A 24,743-nucleotide genomic window follows, 5' to 3' on the forward strand; every position below is an offset into this window, starting at 1 on the left:
ACAGAATGTTTAATGGATGTTGATAGGCAGATTGTTTAATAGATATTGATTGACAGTTTAATGGGTGGATGAGTGAATGGTCTGAAGAAGATGAATGGATAGAAGGTTGGATGGAATGTGCCTTATATTCTTGTTAAGAGAGACACTGATACAGCTCTCTGAGAGTAGTTGATACAGGTGTAATCAATTTAACTGGCTAGTCTTAAGAGAGAGTGTGCTTAAAGCCTGAGACAGAGTAAATCATTTAAAAGTTGAATGTAGATAGTCTAATTAATGTTGATAGACAGAGAGTTTAATGGATGTTGATAGGCAGATTGTTTAATAGATGTTGATAGACAGTTTAATGGGTGGATGAGTGAATGGTCTGAAGAAGATGAATGGATAGAAAGTTGGATGGAATGTGCCTTATATTCTTGTAGACTGGAGAGACACAGCTCTCTACTGAGAGTAGTGGATACAGATACAGGTGTAATCAATTTAACTGGCTAGTCTTAAGAGAGCCAGTGTATGTAGCCTGAGAGAGAGAGAGAGCTGCTGCACCTGGACTGGCCACCTGGCGTAACATTCTAATTGCTGCCGTGATGTCATAATGAGCAATGTTAAGTCTATGGGGAAATGTTTAATAGTTTTTAATTTACAGTTTAAAAAGTATAAAAGTTCCAAAGTTGAAAAATATATTGCACAGGTCTCCTTAGTAAGACCTACGTAGCAAAGTTTGAATCAAGTTTCTACGTTAAACGGTTCAAGCTGAATTGCGAGCGTTAGAAGAAGAAGTGGAATAACTAGAAATGCAATTCCAAGGAATTACCAGTGCATGAAAATGCAAAAATAGATAGATAATGTAGATATGGTTACTAAGGTGTAGCTAGGGTAAACATGGTGGTTGCATAGTTTACAGAGAGTTGATAGTGTGAAGGTAGACAGTTTAAAGATGAAACATTCCAGTTCTAACTTAACTAATGCTTTCTATTCATGTTAAAATGTTGATTAGCTAACTTAGCTAATGATTTCTAGCAGTTATGCTAAAAATGCTTATTATGCTAGCAATGCTAACTTTACTAATAATGCTAACCAGGTTGATTAGCTAACTTAACCGATGATTTCTAGCAGTAATGTTAAAAATGCTAACTATGCTAACAATGCTAAATTTGCTAACAATGCTAACCAGGTTGATTAGCTAACTTAGTTGATGATTTTTTGCAGTTATGCTAAAAATGCTAACTATGCTAACAATGCTAACTATGCTAACCATGCTAACTAGCTAACTTGCTAGTGAGGACTTTTATTTTGAAACATTTGTTGCTAGGGTATTCATGGTGGCCACTATCAGGAAACAATAAGTTACTGCAGTATAATCATGTTGGTTGCTATGGAAACGGTCATAAACACTTAATTTTAATGGTTGCTATGTTGGTTGCTAGGTACATGGAGGTTTCATGTAGTTGACTGGAGGCATAGTGGATGATAACTGACAGTTGGAATGGTTGAACAGTTCAATAGTTGAGTAGTTTCAGTGGTATTATTGCAGTGAGGACCTTTATTTTGAAACAGTTGTGGACAGAGGAAGTAGTGAAACAGGATCTGTAGTCTTAATGAGATTGTATGCTTAAAGCCTGAGACAGAGGGTGCCTCTCATATAGCGTTTAAGCGTCCTCTCTCGCTCCTTGATCCTCACTGATCTACATAAAGAATGATGGAGTGGCAACAATGGGATAGTCTAGCCCTTCTTTTATCTTTCTTTATGTAGATCATTGAGGATCGAGGAGCAAGGGAGGACATATAAACGCTGCTTGAGAGGCACCCACAGTAAATACTTTAAAAGTTGTATGTAGATAGTCTAATTAATGTTGATAGACAGAAAGTTTAATGGATGTTGATAGGCAGATTGTTTAATAGATATTGATTGACAGTTTAATGGGTGGATGAGTGAATGGTCTGAAGAAGATGAATGGATAGAAGGTTGGATGGAATGTGCCTTATATTCTTGTTAAGAGAGACACTGATACAGCTCTCTGAGAGTAGTTGATACAGATGTAATCAATTTAACTGGCTGGTCTTAAGAGAGCCATGAGTGTATTTTAAAGCCTGAGACAGAGTAAATCATTTAAAAGTTGAATGTAGATAGTCTAATTAATGTTGATAGACAGAGAGTTTAATGGATGTTGATAGGCAGATTGTTTAATAGATGTTGATAGACAGTTTAATGGGTGGATGAGTGAATGGTCTGAAGAAGATGAATGGATAGAAAGTTGGATGGAATGTGCCTTATATTCTTGTAGAATGGAGAGACACAGCTCTCTACTGAGAGTAGTGGATACAGATACAGGTGTAATCAATTTAACTGGCTAGTCTTAAGAGAGTGTGTGCTTAAAGCTGAGACAGAGTAGATTGTTTAAAAGTTGAATGTAGATCGTCTAATTGATGTTGATAGGCAGACTGTTAAGAATGGGTGGATGAGTGAATGGTTTGAAGAAGATGAATGGATAGAAAGTTGGATGGAATTAGGAAGACTTACGTTGATACAGTTATGCGCAGAGGATACAGGGGAACAGAAAATGTAGTCTCAAGAGGGCCAGTGTTTAAATCCTGAGAGAGTGAGAGAGCTGCTGCACCTGGACTGGCCACCTGGTGTAACATTCTAATTGCTGCCGTGATGTCATAATGAGCAATGTTAAGTCTATGGGGAAATTGTTAATAGTTTTTATTTAATAGTTCAAAAAGTATAAAAGTTACAAAGTTGAAAAATACAAAGCACACATGGCATAAGCAAGACCTACGCAACAACGTTTGAATGCAGTTTCTACGTTAAACGGTTGAAGCTGAATTGCGAGCGTTAGAAGAAGAAGTTTAACTAGAAATGCAATTCCAAGGAATTACCAGTGCATGAAAATGCAAAAATAGATAGATAATGTAGATATGGTTACTAAGGTGTAGCTAGGGTAAACATGGTGGTTGCATAGTTTACAGAGAGTTGATAGTGTGAAGGTAGACAGTTTAAAGATGAAACATTCCAGTTCTAACTTAACTAATGATTTCTATTCATGTTAAAATGTTGATTAGCTAACTTAGCTAATGATTTCTAGCAGTTACGCTAAAAATGCTTATTATGCTAGCAATGCTAACTTTACTAACAATGCTAACCAGGTTGATTAGCTAACTTAACCGATGATTTCTAGCAGTTATGCTAAAAATGCTAACTATGTTAACAATGCTAACTATGCTAACTAGCTAACTTGCTAGTGAGGACTTTTATTTTGAAACATTTGTTGCTAGGGTATCCATGGTGGCCACTATCAGGAAACAAGAAGTTACTGCAGTATAATCATGTTGGTTGCTATGGAAACGGTCATAAACGCTTAATTTTAATGGTTGCTATGTTGGTTGCTAGGTACATGGAGGTTTCATGTAGTTGACTGGAGGCATAGTGGATGATAACTGACAGTTGGAATGGTTGAACAGTTCAATAGTTGAGTAGTTTCAATGGTTAAATGATTTAATAGTGTATTATTGCAGTGAGGACCTTTATTTTGAAACAGTTGTGGACAGAGGAAGTAGTGAAACAGGATCTGTAGTCTTAATGAGATTGTATGCTTAAAGCCTGAGACAGAAGGTGCCTCTCATAGCGTTTACGCGTCCTCTCTCGCTCCTCACTGATCTACATAAAGAATGATGGAGCGGCAACAATGGGATAGTCTAGCCCTTCTTCTATCTTTCTTTATGTAGATCATTGAGGATCGAGGAGCGAGGGAGGACATATAAACGCTGCTTGAGAGGGACCCACAGTAAATACTTTAAAAGTTGTATGTAGATAGTCTAATTAATGTTGATAGATAGAATGTTTAATGGATGTTGATAGGCAGATTGTTTTATATTGATTGACAGTTTAATGGGTGGATGAGTGAATGGTCTGAAGAAGATGAATGGATAGAAGGTTGGATGGAATGTGCCTTATATTCTTGTTAAGAGAGACACTGATACAGCTCTCTGAGAGTAGTTGACACAGGTGTAATCAATTTAACTGGCTAGTCTTAAGAGAGCCAGAGTACTCTTAAAGCCTGAGACAGAGTAAATAATTTAAAAGTTGAATGTAGATAGTCTAATTAATGTTGATAGACAGAGAGTTTAATGGATGTTGATAGACAGATTGTTTAATAGATGTTGATAGACAGTTTAATGGGTGGATGAGTGAATGGTCTGAAGAAGATGAATGGATAGAATGTTGGATGGAATGTGCCTTATATTCTTGTAGAATGGAGAGACACAGCTCTCTACTGAGAGTAGTGGATACAGATACAGGTGTAATCAATTTAACTGGCTAGTCTTAAGAGAGCCAGCCTGAGACAGAGTAGATTGTTTAAAAGTTCAATGTAGAGCGTCTAATTGATGTTGTTGATAGGCAGACTGTTTAGAATGGGTGGATGAGTGAATGGTTTGAAGAAGATGAATGGATATAAAGTTGGATGGAATTAGGAGGACTTATTTTGATACTGTTGTGCACAGAGGATACAGGGGAACAGAATATGTAGTCTTCAGAGAGGAGCCTGAGAGAAACTGACAGTTGGTGCCCAGGTGGCTGACCAGCTGGGGTAACATTCTAATTGCTGCCGTGATGTCATAATGAGCAATGTTAAGTCTATGGGGGAAATGGTGATAGTTTTTAACTAATAGTTTAAAAAGTATAAAAGTTACAAAGTTGAAAAATACAAAGCACATATGGCATAAGCAAGACCTACGCAACAAAGTTTGAATGAAGTTTCTACGTTAAACGGTTGAAGCTGAATTGCGAGCGTTAGAAGAAGAAGTTTAATAACTAGAAATGCAATTCCAAGGAATTACCAGTGCATGAAAATGCAAAAATAGATAGATAATGTAGATATGGTTACTAAGGTGTAGCTAGGGTAAACATGGTGGTTGCATAGTTTACAGAGAGTTGATAGTGTGAAGGTAGACAGTTTAAAGATGAAACGTTCCAGTTCTAACTTAACTAATGATTTCCATTCATGTTAAAATGTTGATTAGCTAACTTAGCTAATGATTTCTAGCAGTTACGCTAAAAATGCTTATTATGCTAGCAATGCTAACTTTACTAACAATGCTAACCAGGTTGATTAGCTAACTTAACCGATGATTTCTAGCAGTAATGCTAAAAATGCTAACTATGCTAACAATGCTAAATTTGCTAACAATGCTAACCAGGTTGATTAGCTAACTTAGTTGATGATTTTTTGCAGTAATGCTAAAAATGCTAACTATGCTAACAATGCTAACTATGCTAACCATGCTAACTAGCTAACTTGCTAGTGAGGACTTTTATTTTGAAACATTTGTTGCTAGGGTATCCATGGTGGCCACTATCAGGAAACAAGAAGTTACTGCAGTATAATCATGTTGGTTGCTATGGAAACGGTCATAAACACTTAATTTTAATGGTTGCTATGTTGGTTGCTAGGTACATGGAGGTTTCATGTAGTTGACTGGAGGCATAGTGGATGATAACTGACAGTTGGAATGGTTGAACAGTTCAATAGTTGAGTAGTTTCAATGGTTAAATTATTTAATAGTGTATTATTGCAGTGAGGACCTTTATTTTGAAACAGTTTTGGACAGAGGAAGTAGTGAAACAGGATCTGTAGTCTTAATGAGTTTGTATGCTTAAAGCCTGAGACAGAAGGTGCCTCTCATATAGCGTTTACGCGTCCTCTCTCGCTCCTCACTGATCTACATAAAGAATGATGGAGCGGCAACAATGGGATAGTCTAGCCCTTCTTCTATCTTTCTTTATGTAGATCATTGAGGATCGAGGAGCGAGGGAGGACATATAAACGCTGCTTGAGAGGGACCCACAGTAAATACTTTAAAAGTTGTATGTAGATAGTCTAATTAATGTTGATAGACAGAATGTTTAATGGATGTTGATAGGCAGATTGTTTAATAGATATTGATTGACAGTTTAATGGGTGGATGAGTGAATGGTCTGAAGAAGATGAATGGATAGAAGGTTGGATGGAATGTGCCTTATATTCTTGTTAAGAGAGACACTGATACAGCTCTCTGAGAGTAGTTGACACAGGTGTAATCAATTTAACTGGCTAGTCTTAAGAGAGCCAGAGTAGGCTACTCTTAAAGCCTGAGACAGAGTAAATAATTTAAAAGTTGAATGTAGATAGTCTAATTAATGTTGATAGACAGAGAGTTTAATGGATGTTGATAGACAGATTGTTTAATAGATGTTGATAGACAGTTTAATGGGTGGATGAGTGAATGGTCTGAAGAAGATGAATGGATAGAATGTTGGATGGAATGTGCCTTATATTCTTGTAGAATGGAGAGACACAGCTCTCTACTGAGAGTAGTGGATACAGATACAGGTGTAATCAATTTAACTGGCTAGTCTTAAGAGAGCCAGCCTGAGACAGAGTAGATTGTTTAAAAGTTCAATGTAGAGCGTCTAATTGATGTTGTTGATAGGCAGACTGTTTAGAATGGGTGGATGAGTGAATGGTTTGAAGAAGATGAATGGATATAAAGTTGGATGGAATTAGGAGGACTTATTTTGATACTGTTGTGCGCAGAGGATACAGGGGAACAGAATATGTAGTCTTCAGAGAGGAGCCTGAGAGAAACTGACAGTTGGTGCCCAGGTGGCTGACCAGCTGGGGTAACATTCTAATTGCTGCCGTGATGTCATAATGAGCAATGTTAAGTCTATGGGGGAAATGGTGATAGTTTTTAACTAATAGTTTAAAAAGTATAAAAGTTACGAAGTTGAAAAATAAAAAGCACATATGGCATAAGCAAGACCTACGCAACAAAGTTTGAATGAAGTTTCTACGTTAAACGGTTGAAGCTGAATTGCGAGCGTTAGAAGAAGAAGTTTAATAATAACTAGAGAATGTAATTCCAAGGAAATTACGAGTGCATGAAAATGCAAAAATGTACAGATAAATCATGTAGATATGGTTACTAAGGTGTTGCTAGGGTAGACATGGCGGTTTCATAGTTTTTGAAAGTTGATGGTGCGAAGATAGACAGTTTAAAATTTAATTAGCTAACCTGATTACCAGATTAGCTAACCTGGCTAATGATTTTAAGCAGTTATGCAAAAATGCTAACTATGCTAACAATGCTAACCATGCTTACTATGCTAAAGAGGTTGATTAGCTAACTTAGTTGATGATTTCTAGCAGTTATGCTAAAAATGCTAACTATGCTAACAATGCTAACTATGCTAACCAGGTTGATTAGCTAACTTAGCTAATTATTTCTAACAGTTATGTTAAAAATGCTAACTATGCTAACCATGCTAACTAGCTAACTTGCTAGTGAGGACTTTTATTTTGAAACATTTGCTGCTAGGGTATCCATGATGGCCACTATCAGAAATAAAGAAGTTACTGTAGTATAATCATGTTGGTTGCTATGGAAACTGTCATAAAAGCTTAATTTTAATGGTTGCTATGTTGGTTGCTAGGTACGTGGAGGTTTCATGTAGTTGACTGGAGGCATAGTTGATGATAATTGACAGTTGGAATGGTTGAACAGTTAAATAGTTGAGAATTTTCAACGGTTTAATGATTCAATAGTGTATTATTGCAGTGAGGACTTTTAATTGAAACAGTTGTGGAAAGAGGAAACAGTTTAATGTAGGATATGTAGTCTTCACAGAGAGATTGTATGCTTAAAGCCTGAGAGAGAGAGAGCTGCTGCAGCTGGACTGGCCACCTGGCATAAGATTCTAATTGCCCTATTATGATGTCATAATCGCAATGTTAAGTCTATGGGGGAAATTTTAATAGTTTTTATTTAATAGTTCAAAAAGTATAAAAGTTACAAAGTTGAAAAATACAAAGCTGAAGTCACCTAAGTAAGACCTACGCAGCGCAGTTTGAACGAAGTTTCTACGTTAAACGGTTGAAGCTGAATTGGACGCACAAAAACGTTAGAAGAAAAATAATAAAGATAAGAAGATATCGGATAACAGTAGAGTGCATTTTCATGCACTCTAACTAGAGAATGTAATTCCAGGGAAATTACGAGTGCATGAAAATGCAAAAATGTAAAGATACAGTAGATAATGTAGATATAGTTACTAAGGTGTAGCTAGGGTAAACATGGTGGTTGCATAGTTTAAAGAAAGCTGATAGTGTGAAGGTAGACAGTTTAAAGCTTAAACATTAGTTCTAACTGAACTAATGATTTCTAGCAGTTATGTTAAAAATGCTAACAATGCTAACCAGGCTGATTAGCTAACTTAGCTAATCATTTCTAACAGTTATGCTAAAAATGCTAACTATGCTAACAATGCTAACTATGCTAACAATGCTAACCAGGTTGATTAGCTAACTTAGCTAACCATTTCTAGCAGTAATGCTAAAAATGCTAACAATGCTAACCATGCTAACTAGCTAACTTGCTAGTGAGGACTTTTATTTTGAAACATTTGTTGATGGGGTATCTATGGTGGCCACTATCAGGAATAAAGAAGTTACTGTAGTAAAATCATGTTGGTTGCTATGGAAACAGTCATAAACGCTTAATTTTAATGGTTGCTATGTTGGTTGCTAGGTACATGGAGGTTTCATGTAGTTGACTGGAGGCATAGTTGATGATAACTGACAGTTGGAATGGTTGAACAGTTAAATGGTTGAGTAGTTTCAATGGTTAAATGATTTAATAGTGTATTATTGCAGTGAGGACTTTTATTTTGAAACAGTTGTGGACAGAGGAAACAGTTTAACAGGATATGTGTAGTCTTCAGAGAGATTGTATGCTTAAAGCCTGAGAGAGAGAGAGCTGCTGCAGGTGGGGCTGGCCACCTGGCATAAGATTCTAATTGCCCTATTATGATGTCATAATCCAATGTTAAGTCTATGGGAGAAAAAAAGGTTTAAAAAATTAATATAAATTCAACGATTAAGTTTTCAAAGTTGAAAAATACAAAGCTGAAGTCACCTAAGTAAGACCTACGCAGCGCAGTTTGAACGAAGTTTCTACGTTAAACGGTTGAAGCTGAATTGGACGCACAAAAACGTTAGAAGAAAAATAAAAATAACTAGAAATGCAATTCCAAGGAATTACCAGTGCATGAAAATGCAGAAATAGATAGATAATGTAGATATGGTTACTAAGGTGTAGCTAGGGTAAACATGGTGGTTGCATAGTTTACAGAGAGTTGATAGTGTGAAGGTAGACTGTTTAAAGATGAAACATTCCAGTTCTAACTTAACTAATGATTTCTATTCATGTTAAAATGTTGATTAGCTAACTTAGCTAATGATTTCTAGCAGTTACGCTAAAAATGTTAATTATGCTAGCAATGCTAACTTTACTAACAATGCTAACCAGGTTGATTAGCTAACTTAACCAATGATTTCTAGCAGCAATGCTAAAAATGCTAACTATGCTAACAATGCTAAATTTGCTAACAATGCTAACCAGGTTGATTAGCTAACTTAGTTGATGATTTTTTGCAGTTATGCTAAAAATGCTAACTATGCTAACAATGTTAACCATGCTAACTAGCTAACTTGCTAGTGAGGACTTTTATTTTGAAACATTTGTTGCTAGGGTATCCATGGTGGCCACTATCAGGAAACTAGAAGTTACTGCAGTATAATCATGTTGGTTGCTATGGAAACGGTCATAAACGCTTCATTTTAATGGTTGCTATGTTGGTTGCTAGGTACATGGAGGTTTCATGTAGTTGACTGGAGGCATAGTGGATGATAACTGACAGTTGGAATGGTTGAACAGTTCAATAGTTGAGTAGTTTCAATGGTTAAATGATTTAATAGTGTATTATTGCAGTGAGGACTTTTATTTTGAAACAGTTGTGGACAGAGTAAACAGTTAACAGGATATGTAGTCTTCTGAGAGACTGTAGGCTTAAAGCCAGAGAAACTGACAGTTGGTGCCCAGGTGGCCGGCCACCTGGCCTAAGATTCTAATTGCTGCCGTGATGTCATAATGAGCAATGTTAAGTCTATGGGGGAAATTGTAATAGTTTTTAACTAATAGTTTAAAAAGTATAAAAGTTACAAAGTTGAAAAATACAAAGCAGGCATGGCATAATCAAGACCTACGCAACAACGTTTGAATGAAGTTTCTACGTTAAACGGTTGAAGCTGAATTGCGTGCGTTAGAAGAAGAATAATAACTAGAAATGCAATTCCAAGGAATTACCAGTGCATGAAAATGCAGAAATAGATACATAATGTAGATATGGTTACTAAGGTGTAGCTAGGGTAAACATGGTGGTTGCATAGTTTACAGAGAGTTGATAGTGTGAAGGTAGACTGTTTAAAGATGAAACATTCCAGTTCTAACTTAACTAATGATTTCTATTCATGTTAAAATGTTGATTAACTAACTTAGCTAATGATTTCTAGCAGTTACGCTAAAAATGCTAATTATGCTAGCAATGCTAACTTTACTAACAATGCTAACCAGGTTGATTAGCTAACTTAACCAATGATTTCTAGCAGCAATGCTAAAAATGCTAACTATGCTAACAATGCTAAATTTGCTAACAATGCTAACCAGGTTGATTAGCTAACTTAGTTGATGATTTTTTGCAGTTATGCTAAAAATGCTAACTATGCTAACAATGCTAACTATGCTAACCATGCTAACTAGCTAACTTGCTAGTGAGGACTTTTATTTTGAAACATTTGTTGCTAGGGTATCCATGGTGGCCACTATCAGGAAACAAGAAGTTACTGCAGTATAATCATGTTGGTTGCTATGGAAACGGTCATAAACGCTTAATTTTAATGGTTGCTATGTTGGTTGCTAGGTACATGGAGGTTTCATGTAGTTGACTGGAGGCATAGTGGATGATAACTGACAGTTGGAATGGTTGAACAGTTCAATAGTTGAGTAGTTTCAATGGTTAAATGATTTAATAGTGTATTATTGCAGTGAGGACTTTTATTTTGAAACAGTTGTGGACAGAGGAAACAGTTAACAGGATATGTAGTCTTCTGAGAGACTGTATGCTTAAAGCCAGAGAAACTGACAGTTGGTGCCCAGGTGGCCGGCCACCTGGCCTAAGATTCTAATTGCTGCCGTGATGTCATAATGAGCAATGTTAAGTCTATGGGGGGAATTGTAATAGTTTTTAACTAATAGTTTAAAAAGTATAAAAGTTACAAAGTTGAAAAATACAAAGCAGGCATGGCATAAGCAAGACCTACGCAACAACGTTTGAATGAAGTTTCTACGTTAAACGGTTGAAGCTGAATTGCGTGCGTTAGAAGAAGAATAATAATAAGAAGAAGAAGAAGAAGACCGAGGAAGAACAGTACAGTGCATTTTCATGCACTGTAATAAGAAGAAGAAGAAGAAGACCGAGGAAGAACAGTACAGTGCATTTTCATGCACTGTAATAAGAATAAATCGGATAACAGTAGAGTGCATTTTCATGCACTCTAATAAGAAGCCTAGGAAGAACAGTACAGTGCATTTTCATGCACTGTAATAATAATAATAAGAAGAATAGGAAGAACAGTACAGTGCATTTTCATGCACTGTAATAAGAAGAAGACCGAGGAAGAACAGTACAGTGCATTTTCATGCACTGTAATAAGAAGAATAGGAAGAACAGTACAGTGCATTTTCATGCACTGTAATAATAAGAAGAAGTTGAAGACTAGGAAGAACAGTACAGTGCATTTTCATGCACTGTAATAAGAAACCTAGGAAGAACAATATAGTGCATTTTCATGCACTATAATAAAGACATTTACTTAAAGCAGGTACAGATTGGCATAGGAAGGTTTGTGACCACATACTTGAATTGACTATATGGAATTATAGAGTTCTCTTGATGAGCTTCAAGAGGTAGTCACCTGAAATGGTTTTCACTTCACATGTGTGCCCTGTCAGGTTTAATAAGTGTGATTTCTTGCCTTATAAATGGGGTTGGGAATCAGTTGTGTTGTGCAGAAGTCAGGGGTGATACACAGCTGATAGTCCTACTGAATAGACTGTTAGAATTTGTATTATGGCAAGAAAAAAGCAGCTAAGTAAAGAAAAACGAGATTACTTTAAGAAATGAAGGCAGTCAGTCCAAAAAATTGGGAAAACTTTGAAAGTGTCCCCAAGTGCAGTCGCAAAAACCATCAAGCGCTACAAAGAAACTGGCCGTCCCAGGAAAGGAAGACCAAGAGTCACCTCTGCTGCGGAGGATAAGTCCATCCGAGTCACCAGCCTCAGAAATCGCACGTTAACAGCAGCTCAGATTAGAGACCAGGGGCCTCATTTATAAAACTTTCTTACGCACAGATTTGATCTAAGACCGTGCGCACGCTCAAATCCATGCCAACGCTCAGATTTATAAAGACCGTCTTTGACGTGGAAAAGTGCTTATCTCCACGTCAGGTTCCAACCTGACGTACGACCATTTCCTTGTGGTAGTGCCAGGGTACTGCAAGTAATCTGAGGTCCAAATGCGATGAATTCTCAAAATTCCAAGAAGATCAACGATCTCATGTAGTTCTCTACCATATGCATGATCAATATCAGCAGAAGTTGTAAGTAGTAAGTATAGAAGTTGAAGTTTTAACTCATTCTTAAAAGATTGGAAAAGGAAAGTGAAAAAATCCTATAATATTGTAGTGGAGGCTAAAAGTGGAGGCTAAAAGTAAGTAAACGGAAAAGGAAAGTGAAAAAATCCTATAATATTGTAGTGGAGGCTAAAAGTGGAGGCTAAAAGTAAGTAAACGCAGTTTATTCACCCCAGGCATTTCAAAAATAGAGTTTATCAACCTCTCCAAAGACGTATTCACCTATTTCAACTTTTAACATTGAAAAAGCACACTGTATTATCTGCATTCACAATATGAACACTCATCAACACGAACCATTTAATCCACCAATCTTTAATTTCCCCTTGGGGATCAATAAAGTATCTATCTATCTATCTATCTATCTATCTATCTATCTATCTATCTATCTATCTATCTATCTATCTACCTATCTAGCCTATCTATCTATCTATCTATTTTATAAACACTTGATAATATCCTCTACCATAATCAAACATATTCTGAATGCGTTATGAAACGGCGCATTACCGTGATCACAGAATTCATGGGTTACCCACTTCTTATTTTACTACTACACCCGTGCCATGCCTAGGCTATATCTTATCTATTTCATAGCATTCAAAAAAGCAGGCAGGCCATAGAGTCATCTATACATTTAATGTTCCCATCGATATTGACCATAAAGTGTCCATTTACGCTTGTTTAGAAGAGGGAAATATGACTTGCGTTCATGATATTCCAAGCTCCACAACAGAAAGATAATATTATAATGTAGGCTATATATGGACTGGTATTTTTCAGCATCTTTACATCGCAAATAGACATAATCGATAGATAGATAGATAGATAGATAGATAGATAGATAGATAGATAGATATTTTATTGATCCCCAAGGGGAAATTCAAGAATTTGGTGTTAACATTCCATTCTCACGGTAATTGCATTGTTGCCTTTATCAAACGCACGCACAGGCGCATTAACGTGATCACAGAATTCATGGGTTACCCACTTTATATAGAAATATATAAAGGTAAATAGACATAATCTATCCTCTGAAAAGCAGAGTTTTGCATCTTCATAATTGCGGCTGAGTTGCAATGAGTTATAGTGTGGGTACTTGATCTGCATGGGTTACTAGATCTGCATGCGTCTGATTGCATAGCCTGTGTCTGATGGCAGTGCCCAAGACCAGATGGCAATACGTGGATAATAACAATTATGATAATGCAGGCTAAAATATAAAAATATATAAAGGTAGGCCTAAAGGTCACTGGACATTCTTGAAAGTAAACAGTCGCTGACATCGATATTGCTTGAATCCCGAATGAATGAAGAATGACCGGTGAACTACTTATACTATTCGCTATACAGTAAAAACATAGCCTATCCATAAACGTTCGGTCTACATGACATACAGTATCTCGCTTATAATGTAGTCCGCCGTAGGCTACATGGGCAGTATCTAACCCTGGGTCATATTGGAAACGCCATACTGTACCATAACGTATAGGCCTAAATTAGTATGATGTACTGTAGGTATTTCCGTCATAAGGTAGCCTACTATGTTCTATTACCAAAGTAAACCTACTACATTTGCCACACATTGCCTACTACATTACTGCAAGCAGAAGGAATAAAAGCAAGCAGAGGACAATGGACATGGATGCATATTTCTTTCCAGAAAGCGCTGCTTGGAAAATTATAATTAATTATTCGAACTAACAGCGCATACACATAGGTTAACATCAGATGGCATAGGCTAGGCCTTTACAGTTTTCAATATATGTATTTTAGGTACAACTCAGCCATTGATTGCATTAAAGCCTATGCTAATGATATTGATGAGGGGGCGTGTACAAGGCGGAGACCTAAAATCACCCGGCTGCGCACAAATTCACGTTCATTTGCGATTTATAATGGCCACATCTGCAAGAGTGGCGTACGCACGTTTTTTTGGGCGTACGTTCGTTTCTCTGAATCACACGTACGATCATATCAGAAATGATCTAAGATCAAATGAACGACGGTTTCTACGCGATACTTTTATAAATGAGGCCCCAGGTCAATGCCACACAGTTTTAGCAGCAGACACATCTCTAGAACAACTGTTAAGACGAGACTGCCTGAATCAGGCCTTCATGGCAGAATAGCTGCAGGGAAACCACTGCTAAGGACAGGCAACAAGCAGAAGAGACTTGTTTGGGCTAAAGAACGCAAGGAATGGACATTAGACCAGTGGAAATCTGTGCTTTGGTCTGATGAGTCAAAATCTGAGATCTTTGGTTCCAACCACCGTGTGGACTGCAGAGTGAAGGCAAAAGGGCCATCAAGTGCTAAGCATCTCTGGGAACTCCTTCAAGACTGTTGGAAGACCATTTCTGGTGACCTCTTGACGCTCATCAAGAGAATGCCAAGAGTGTGCAAAGCAGCAATCAAAGCAAAAGGTGGCTACGTTGAAGAACCTAGAATATAAGACATATTTTCAGTTGTTTCACACTTTTATGTTAAGTATAATTCCACATGTGTTAATTCATAGTTTTTTGATGCCTTCGGTATGAATCTGCAATTTTCATAGTCATAGTCATGAAAACTAGATGCACCGCATAGCGGTACACAATATGACCGCCGCTCAGTTCTGCACATTCTCTCCAAAACGAATTACGCTTGTCAACTTTCCTGTATCTCCGATTTGTGCAATATACTGTATGTATATATCTCCTACTCTTGCAGCTCATGTGTATATGAGTGTGTGCATGTGTGAGTTTGCTTGTATAAAGATGTGTGTGTGTCTGTCTGTATGTGTGTGAATGTGCATGTGTGCGCGTGTGTGTGTGTGTGTGTGTGTGTGTGGAATCCGTGGAAGTGTGTTTATCTGTGCATGTGAATCTGTTGATATGTGTGTGTGTGAACTTAGTTACTTTTTAAACTGCCGGCTCAACATAAAAATGGAAATCGGTTTTGCCAATAGCCTACTTACTATATTGGAATTTAACTGTTACGCCATTTTGACAGTAACGTCAACAATATGAATATATAGAAGACATCACAACCTGCAAAAAGTAATTTCAGGGGGGTATCTAAAAATACTTCAACCTACTGAGATACTGAAATACAGATGAATAGCCTCTGTTTGTTCAATAATGTCTAGTCAGTATACCAAATAAGAGAGGCCTATAGATAGAAACTGTGGTAATAAAATATGAAGATTTTGGTAGTTTGGGCTTTTCGTGTATCCTTCTATTGTAGCCATTTAGCCATCTACTTTAGGCCTGAATTATATGCTAATGAAATTGTTAAACTCACCTCAATAAATATTTTACAATCATTTAATCCACCATGGGCAATGCTCAAATTACTGTTACAAACCAGCGGCAGAGTTGGCGGTCCAACGCGGGTACCCACCAGTGGCCCGCTGGAGTTTTGCTCATCAGTTCTCTGGCGGTCCACCGGCGGCTCAGAAGTGGCTCCAGATAAAGGGCCACCCTTTTGCCGCTTACTACCCACCAGCTTCTAATTGGCCTTATTTATGGCCATAATAATGAAAATGATGTACTAAAATAGCAATAATACATTATAACACTTTCCATTTGCCCTCAATCAGAACAATTTACAATTATTTACAGGACTTACCAAAGTTACCAAATTTACTAAGGTGAAGACAGTGCCTGCTGATGAGAAACCTATAAATGTATTCTGTAATTTAATAATCCAATATAAAAACATGTATCCTCAGCAACTATCACACAGACTCACCACACATAGTATTAGGTTCAATACATTTTGTTTATTTATTTATTTTACTTGCTTTTGTTTATTTATTTTACATGCTCATTTACATGCTTTATTTATTGTACATGCTTAAACAATTTATTAAAATTATTTTTAATAATGATATAAATATGCAACACACTCTTCAGATGTAAGGAAAGTAAAGATGCAAAGAAGTTGTGACAGACATTCATGGCTTGTTTCTCCCTTGATATTGGTGTCAGATTAATGAAAATGCAGTTCTACCTTGCTGGGGTGTTACTGGCAGCGTTGTGAGCGAATTTGACAGAGGTGTAGGTCTGACTGGTAAACTCTGTTGAACAGATTAGAAATGAAAAGGCGTATTTAGTGATATGATTACTGCAATGACAGGGTTCATACAAACAAAATGAGCTGAATTTACTACCTTTTCACTACCATCAACATGTTTTCTACTACAAAAGCAAAAGGTGAAGAGTAATGTAATGCAATACCTTTCCAAAACACAATAACACATAAGAACAACAGGGATTTAACAATGGACAAAGCTACTGGCATTTGAACAGGGGTGTGTAGGCTGTCAATAGGCACTGTATTTACCGGCATGGCTGGAGTTGATGAAGCTTGCTGGGTGGTGGCGCTGGCAAAGGTGTAGTGGTCTGACCATAGACCTAAAAGAAAGGGTCTGACTGGCAAACTCTGTTGAACAGATTGGATATGAAAAGACGTGTTTAGTGAGATGATTACTGCAATGGTATGACACCTGGCATGCTAACTAGCGCCTAAAGTACAAACACTTCTAAAGGATATTTCCACTTAATTTTCAGACAAACCAAGCAAGGGACCACATGTACAGACTCTACAAATACTAACCATTATATCCATTTTTTATTTAAATGACTTGAAAGAGATCGTCAGGTATAAATGCACCATACAGTAGTGGCAGTTCATTCATTCAGATGCTGTTACATGCTAACTAGCGCCTAGAGTACTTAAACACTTCTAAAGGAAAGTTCCACTTAATTTTCGGGCAAACCAAGCTAGGGACCACATGTACAGACTCTATGAATACTAACCATGAGGTCCGTTTTTTATTTACATTACTTGAAAGAGATCGTCAGGTATAAATGCACCATGCCAGTTCATTAATTCAGATGCTGTTACATGCTAACTAGCGCCTAAAGTAAACACTTTTAAAGGATATTTCCACTTAATTTTCGGGCAAACCAAGCTAGGGACCACATGTACAGACTCTATAAATACATTTTGGAAACAGGTGTTGGCTAGAATTACGCTTTACATACAGTTTTTAAAATGAAAATAGTAGAGATATTAGAGAGGAGATGTTTTACTTACTAGTCCTAAGCCTGCTACTGGTGGTTTGAGTACTGACATTGTAGGCTATTTGCATCTGCTTGGATGAGTTTGCTTGATTACGTTTCTAAACGTAAAGACATTTACCAACTTCTTTATCAGTCTGGCGGTTACACAGTTACGTGCAAGAACAACAAGTCACGTAAGAGATGAAATCGTTTAGCTTACTGCAACATGAGAAATCAAGTAGTGTGAAACTAGCGACAGTAAAGAAAATTCCAATATGGCCGCCATTCGGAACTGAGAAATCACAACTCCATCTTCTTCGTTTGTCTTCTTCTCTCTGATCTGATCTATCATTCACTGAGCAGCGCCAGCGCCACACACCAGTGGCAGCAGGCTGCAGTGTTTGAACGTTGTTGCATTAGTTCTGCTTTTGACGTTCTCATATAAAATCGTAATAAATACATAATTGTTTTATTTGATAAGCACAGGGTAGCCACGGGGGTGGCCAGTGACACAGCTACATGGGGCACGGGCCATTCTAGGCTTCAGTGTAGAGCAGCCACGTTGAGGGACCATTTACTAAATGCACACATAAATACATTTATTATAGCCCCCCATGGATGAAATTCCACAAAACTTGGCATACTCCCAGAGGGTGTCAGGTTAATCATACACATTAAATTTGGTGCAGTTCATAGCATCTCATCTGAAGATAGGGGCAATTAAAGCAATATTACATTACATTTTCACAAATGACTGGTTATAAGCTAAGTTGATCCGAGCTCTTGAGACCAACATACGATAAAAAATGTGTCATCCTCGGTGCCACGGTTCAGGTAGTTATGTAGGAAAAACTGCAATTTTTGGGCTTCGGGCGGGGCCAGCGCGGGGGGGGAGTGACCCCCGGGGACGAAACGAAATTTTTCCGTAAAAGTCTAGTGGGGCTACATGCCCACCAAGTTTCATGTGCCCCGGTGTTACGGTGTCCCGGGAATCGTTGACCAAAAATTCAGAACCGATGACGAAAAAAAAAAAAAAAAAACTTTGACAACAACTATATGACCGCTTCGCTAGCTATGCTAGCGGCGGTCATAATAAAGAAGACTCTTTGAATGAGAAGGTGTGTCCAAACTTTTGGCCTGTACTGTACATAGGCTACGATGAATTTCAGCTGAAAATATTTCTACACGCGTAGGCCTGTCGCAACGTTTTCAAAACAAACTTGCATTTTACCACTGTAAATCGCCTCCATAGACTATGCCATGTAAATGGTAATAAAATAAATCACATATATAATACATATTGCACATATATAAACATACATGTTTTATGGTAAAATATTATTCTCATGCCCGACTGACAGGAAACCCTTGCGACATCTGCTGTGAGAAAAGAGAATAGCAGCCTGGACAAACATGGCCGAACGTGAGACAACAAAGTGTTGTCGCATAAGTGAGCGCAAAATAGCTCTAAACTAGCTTCTAGTAATGAAGCGGCGCTTGGCGCTTCTAGTGTGAAGAGTTAAGAGTTTCTCCTAAATTCGGCAGTTAGCAGCTACTTTTTAGCCTGACTCTCGCCAGACCCTTGTAGTTCCGCCATGCTCCACCAGAGGCGTTTCGCTGAGCTCCACACAAGGGTCTGGGCTCGAGGGCAATCCAAACTCCTTCCAGAGAGCAAAAAATGATGAACCAATCAGGAGCGCCGAAGCGAGTGTTTGATTCAAACAACAATGGCGGCACGCAGCGAGGAGTCTTGTGCTGACATTGTTTCTGCTATTTCAACCGTTTTGTCGAATCTATCGAGAATTCATTCTTTAAAAGATGAACAGAGAATGTGAGAGAGTGTTATCACTGTTCTTCTTAAAATTATAGTTATTCTTCTTCCGACCAAAATCAACTATCAAAGGCTCTAAAACCACTGAACCGTTTGACGACATTCAAACACGACTACAAAGGTCTTGTAACGGAGATTTGAGGAATGTATTTTTCAAATGTGAGAACTTTATACTTTTTGAGATATTTACGATAAAAGAGTTAAAATCCCATAGAGTTAACGTTGAGACGCTTTGGCGGCAAAGATGTATTGTTACATAGTGCTCATTAAGCTGTAGGCTACAGGCAGCTGTAACAAGATCCTGACCTTCATTCATATCCTCCCCTCTGCTTTAAACTTTTCTGGCTGTAACACTAGGGACTAGAAGAAGCTAATGTTGAAACCATGGCAACGTTATCGTCTTGTCTCCTGCAGTAGCCTACTCCTATCTTGATTTGCTTGTCGTTACAGTAAGCTGTTAGCTCTAGGTGACATTATCAATCGTTATAAAGACAAATCAAACCTTACCTAACGTTAACATAACAATCAGCTCGCGGCTAACGTTTAACGTTGGAGCTGCAGGGCACCGGGTCTGGTCCAGCCACGCCAGTCATAACTCGGCGTCCTAAGCAATGTTCCCTCTAAGCTGCACGCATGCGCGGATGCGCAGGCCAGTCGAAGTGGCTGCGCAACAGATTTTTCAGACCGCGCATATTTTTCAGACCGCACAAACTATTTTTTTTCAGGGGTTAAAAATGTGACTATCAAACGCGATGTAGCCTAGTTAGCAAACATTTAAAATACTGACAAGTCGGATGTAAACAACGTTACAAACAAAGTATTCTTAAGGCTCTTGGCGGGTACCATGGCGAAAAGAACTTTACGCACTTTAATGCAGCCCGCCGAGCATGCATTAGTTTATCATAGATTTTGCCCGATAGGTTATCATTGGCTGTTCGCTATTTTTCCCAGCAACAGCGTTGGCAAACGTTACAGCAAACTGCTTTACACTATTCTTAGAGAACTTTTGCAATGTCAATGTCAAAACAGCATGTTACATAGAGATTATACTCTTTATAATCTCCATTGCAATAGATCTAATTAGTTGTTGTCAAAGTTTTTTTTTTTTTTTTTTTTTTTTTTTTTTTCTTTTTTCCCGTCATTTTTCGTCAACGATTCCCGGGACACCGTAACACCGGAGCGCATGAAACTTGGTGGGCATGTAGCCCCAGTAGAGTTCTATGGAAAATTTTCGTTTCGTCCCCGGGGGTCACTCCACCCCCGCGCTGCCCCCGCCCGAAGCCCAAAAATGACAGTTTTTCCTACATAACTACCTGAACCGTGGCACCGAGGATGACAAAATGTTTATGGTATGTTGTTCTCTAGAGCTTGCATCAACTTAGCTTATAACCAGTCATTTGTGATTTGCCCCCCCATCGTAAAAATTGAAAATGCAATGTAATACTGCTTTAATTGCCCCTATCTTCAGATGAGATGTTATGAACTGCACCAAATTTCATGTGTATGATTAACCTGACACCCTCTGGGAGTATGCCAAGTTTTGTGGAATTTCATCCATGGGGGGCTATAAAATAAATGGATTTATGTGTACATTCAGGACTGTATACCCATCGGCCAGTAGATGGTGGTATTATCTGGAGTCTAAATCCCCCCCTGGGGATTTCAAAAACTGTTCCAAACATCTCAATCTCTGCTAGTTTTTGTCCTAGAAACATATAAGTGACACCATTAGAAACCTTTAATCAACTAGTTTCCAAATATGTTTTAAAAGAGAATGGTTGCTCTGGGTGCAACAAACATGCAGGAACACAGACACACACACACACACACACACACACACACACACACACACACACACATAAATACACACACACACACACGCATACCTACACACACACGCACCACTACATACACACATGTACATAAAACATTATACAAACACATGCACAAACACGCCCACACGCATGCACACATACACCCTTACACACACACACACACACACACACCTACACACACACACACACACACATGCACACACACATCTTTGAGTACATTTTGTGAGACCACCGGAGCTGAGAAGTGAGTGTGTGTGTGATGTACTATAGTGTGTGGGTGCGTTTCTGTGTGCCCATCTGTGTTTGCATGTGTGTATATGTGTGTATGTGCATGTTCTGTGTGTGTTCTCTTTCTTTCTCTCTCTCTCTCTCTCTCTTTCTCTCTCTCTGTGTCTGTGTTATCTGTGTGTATTCTGTGTGTGTTCTCTCTTTCTCTCTGGGTGTGCCTGTGTGTGTGTGTTTGTGTGTGTGTGTGTGTGCGTGTGTGTGTGTGTGTGTGCACGAGTGTGTGTGTGTGAGTGTGTGCCTGTGTATGTGTGTTTGTGTGTGTGTGTGTGTGTGTGTGTGCACACGCGCGCATGTGAGTGTGTGTGTGTGTGTGTGTGTGTGTGTTATCTGATATTGGAGTGACAGTGACAGCAGAGAACACAGTGAACATATACTCAGAGACACATTAAACACACACACAAGCAGACACACACTCACACTAGACAGAGAAGCACTCATACACAAAAGCAAGCGCACACATGCACACACTCATTTACATACATAAAAGTTGCAGTAGGGATGGAGTAGGCGATGGAAACACAAGCGTGATTGATATTTGCGGAGAGAATGTGCAGGACTGAGCGGCGGTCATATTGTGTATCGCTTTGCGGTACATCTAGTTTATGTTATGTTACTCATTTGATTGGGAACGCGTTTGAGCGTGCACAAAAGGGATCCAGCTGGCTTGTCATTGTTGATAACTGATATCTCCATTTTATAAGAAACGTTTAAAAGATAAACGCAAAGAGTAATGACCTCCTGAGCATTATAATAGATTGTGAGAAGGCCATAGGCACAGCAGAGTGCGCCAGCAAGAGTCTTAAAGTGACAGTGCACCATTATAAATGAATGAAACAGCATCATATTAACCGTCTTTAACAAAATTACTTTCTCATTATTGTCATGTAAATTATATATATATATGGGGGGGGGGGCATGGTCATTTTTGGCAGGTCGCGTGGTTGCGAATTACTCACAACGGTAAAACCTGCGCTTAGAAAAAAAAAAAAATGCTCAGTGCTGAAAAAAATTAGAGGGAACATTGGTCCTAAGTGAAGTCCAACCTGATAGATACGAGTTGCACCATTTAGGTTTAAGCCTTTTTCTCACAGTCGTTTCTACAGTAGGCTAATAAACTACATTCAGAGACATTCTCTGCTACATTGCTATCATTCTCATGTTTGTTGTTAGCAAGCTAGTCGTTTTACCTATGCAAGTTTGTGTACATTAAAATATCCTACCATAAGCTAACGTTACATTTGTTATATAATTTCCTAGGCCTACCTGTTGCTGCATAGCATCATCATCGTTGATTGTATTCCGTATTCCAATGGGGTCTAAGCTCTTAAACTTTTTACCTACATTAAAGTGTAGACTATGCTTAGCTATCCTACCAGTCGTTTCACTATAGGCTAAGTGAACTTCAGTAGCCTACCAAAGTGTCAACGTGCTTGCAACTCGTTTGAAGTTGGCAACTTCATTTCAGTCTTCTATTCTAAATGAAGTTGATTATTTTCCAAAATAGGGCCTAGCCTACTGTCCACAATTGTCATTCATTTTCATAAATCACTTTTTAAGTAATTAAATAATTCAAGTAATTTCAGTGGAACTGTAATTAGGTTAGGCTAATTATCTATTCTAGCCTACTGTGTCATATGTTGTCTTTTTAACAAATATAATGTTTTACACAGCAACCTTTTTACATTTACATGCAATGGTAATTCCTTCCATGGAATTACATTTTCTAGTTAATAATATTATTTCAGATATGCATGTATTTAGCCATTTAGCTACAAAGTCTCTCCTCATTTTATTCTTAAAATCATAGGTTCCCTAAGCCAATTTTAAAGAAGACCACATCCCGGCCTGTTTCCCATTCCACTGATGAGGAAATTCAAGGGTCAAAGGATGCCCTCATACAGGACCTTGAGAGAAAGTTGCGCTCCAAAGAGGTACAAAGAAGGAAAAGCTGTCAGGTATTAGTCTTACTTGTAATTTTTTGTTAAAATATTAAACAAATGATCTGCACCTATTATATTTTACATTGTTGACACTGACAATATCACAAAATTATGTTTACTACATATGTCGTTTTCAGTATTTACATTTTGTTGTTTCATTGATGTTTTTTTTTTTAAGCATACATGACAAGATTGATAATAATACAAACACACAATGTCCAGGGCAAACAATCCAAAAGCAGTAATCCAAAAGCATGGTCAAACAGTCCAACGTGTAGTGGGGGCGGGACGGGGTGGGCAGGGCAGGGATAAGGCGTGTTAAACTATCATTAAGTTGGAACACATTGGGAAATGTATCATTCCCAATTCCTTCGTTCAGAAATTAAAATATGTACACAGTCTTGTACCTTTACCTCTTTTCAATTTTCTGTTTCTTACTCAAAATGAAATGCCATAGCTGGTCAGCCTAAATCAAGGCCCAAAACTATTTAAAAACACATTTTTGAATGGACGTTTTGGAACCTTACACACTGCAGAGGTGGGTGGTGATTGTTGATTTATATAATCTCTTTGCCAGACTGACAAAAATGTTACAGGTTGGAGATTGCATACGATCGCTGACTGCACCTTCAGTTTAAACTAAATTGGATTTGGGTTAGAGCCAACAGGTGGACTGAGACAAGATGAGGGCCATTTCACATCAGACAAACATTGTTTTCATCTCATGTTTTGGACAAAATACCATAACAGTAATAATAAAAATAGTAGTATTTCAAGAACAGCTAAATATTGACCCCCACTGGGAAAATGTCTATCCATTCACATGCTGGTTTCTGATTTCTCATTCTTCCCCTTATGACAGAAGTTTTCCTATGAGGAACGCATGGCTCGCCGATTGCTTGGGCCCAATAATGCTTCCGGCGTTTTTGAAGTGGAGAACTCATCTTATGCACAGCAAGAGCAGGTATTATCAATTCAAACAAATACAGTATATCCTTTCTGAGCATTGGTAAAATTCACATGTGCACGTGGGGGGATTCTCCCATTCAATTATGCACTTCTGTGTTACGCGTATTCTCCTATTTCCGCTTCTGTCACACCCACAGCATGCATGTTCGAAATCAAGGCAGCCTAACGCTAGAAGTATACTCGACGCGCGACAATGTGACGTCAAAATGACGTAATTTCCTGTGTCGCAAGCCACATTTCAGCCGCGCGCCGACGTGTCGCAT

At 38.2% G+C, this 24,743-nt stretch overlaps 1 protein-coding gene across 3 annotated transcripts in view; it reads left to right on the forward strand.

Moving 5' to 3' along the window:
- The window catches only part of myot (myotilin), a 198,288-nt gene that overhangs the window by 89,461 nt on the left and 84,084 nt on the right, over positions 1-24,743 (forward strand). For 2 of the 3 annotated variants that reach the window (XM_062524864.1, XM_062524862.1), the window contains exons 10-11: positions 23,379-23,526; positions 24,374-24,475. In XM_062524864.1, the coding sequence (XP_062380848.1) occupies positions 23,379-23,526; positions 24,374-24,475 (250 nt within the window). The remainder of the gene's footprint in view (positions 1-23,378; positions 23,527-24,373; positions 24,476-24,743) is intronic. The other variant, XM_062524863.1, reaches the window with a different exon arrangement.

The sequence above is a fragment of the Sardina pilchardus genome, chromosome 21 (assembly GCF_963854185.1).
Source record: "Sardina pilchardus chromosome 21, fSarPil1.1, whole genome shotgun sequence".
Classification (NCBI taxonomy): Eukaryota; Metazoa; Chordata; class Actinopteri; order Clupeiformes; family Clupeidae; genus Sardina; species Sardina pilchardus.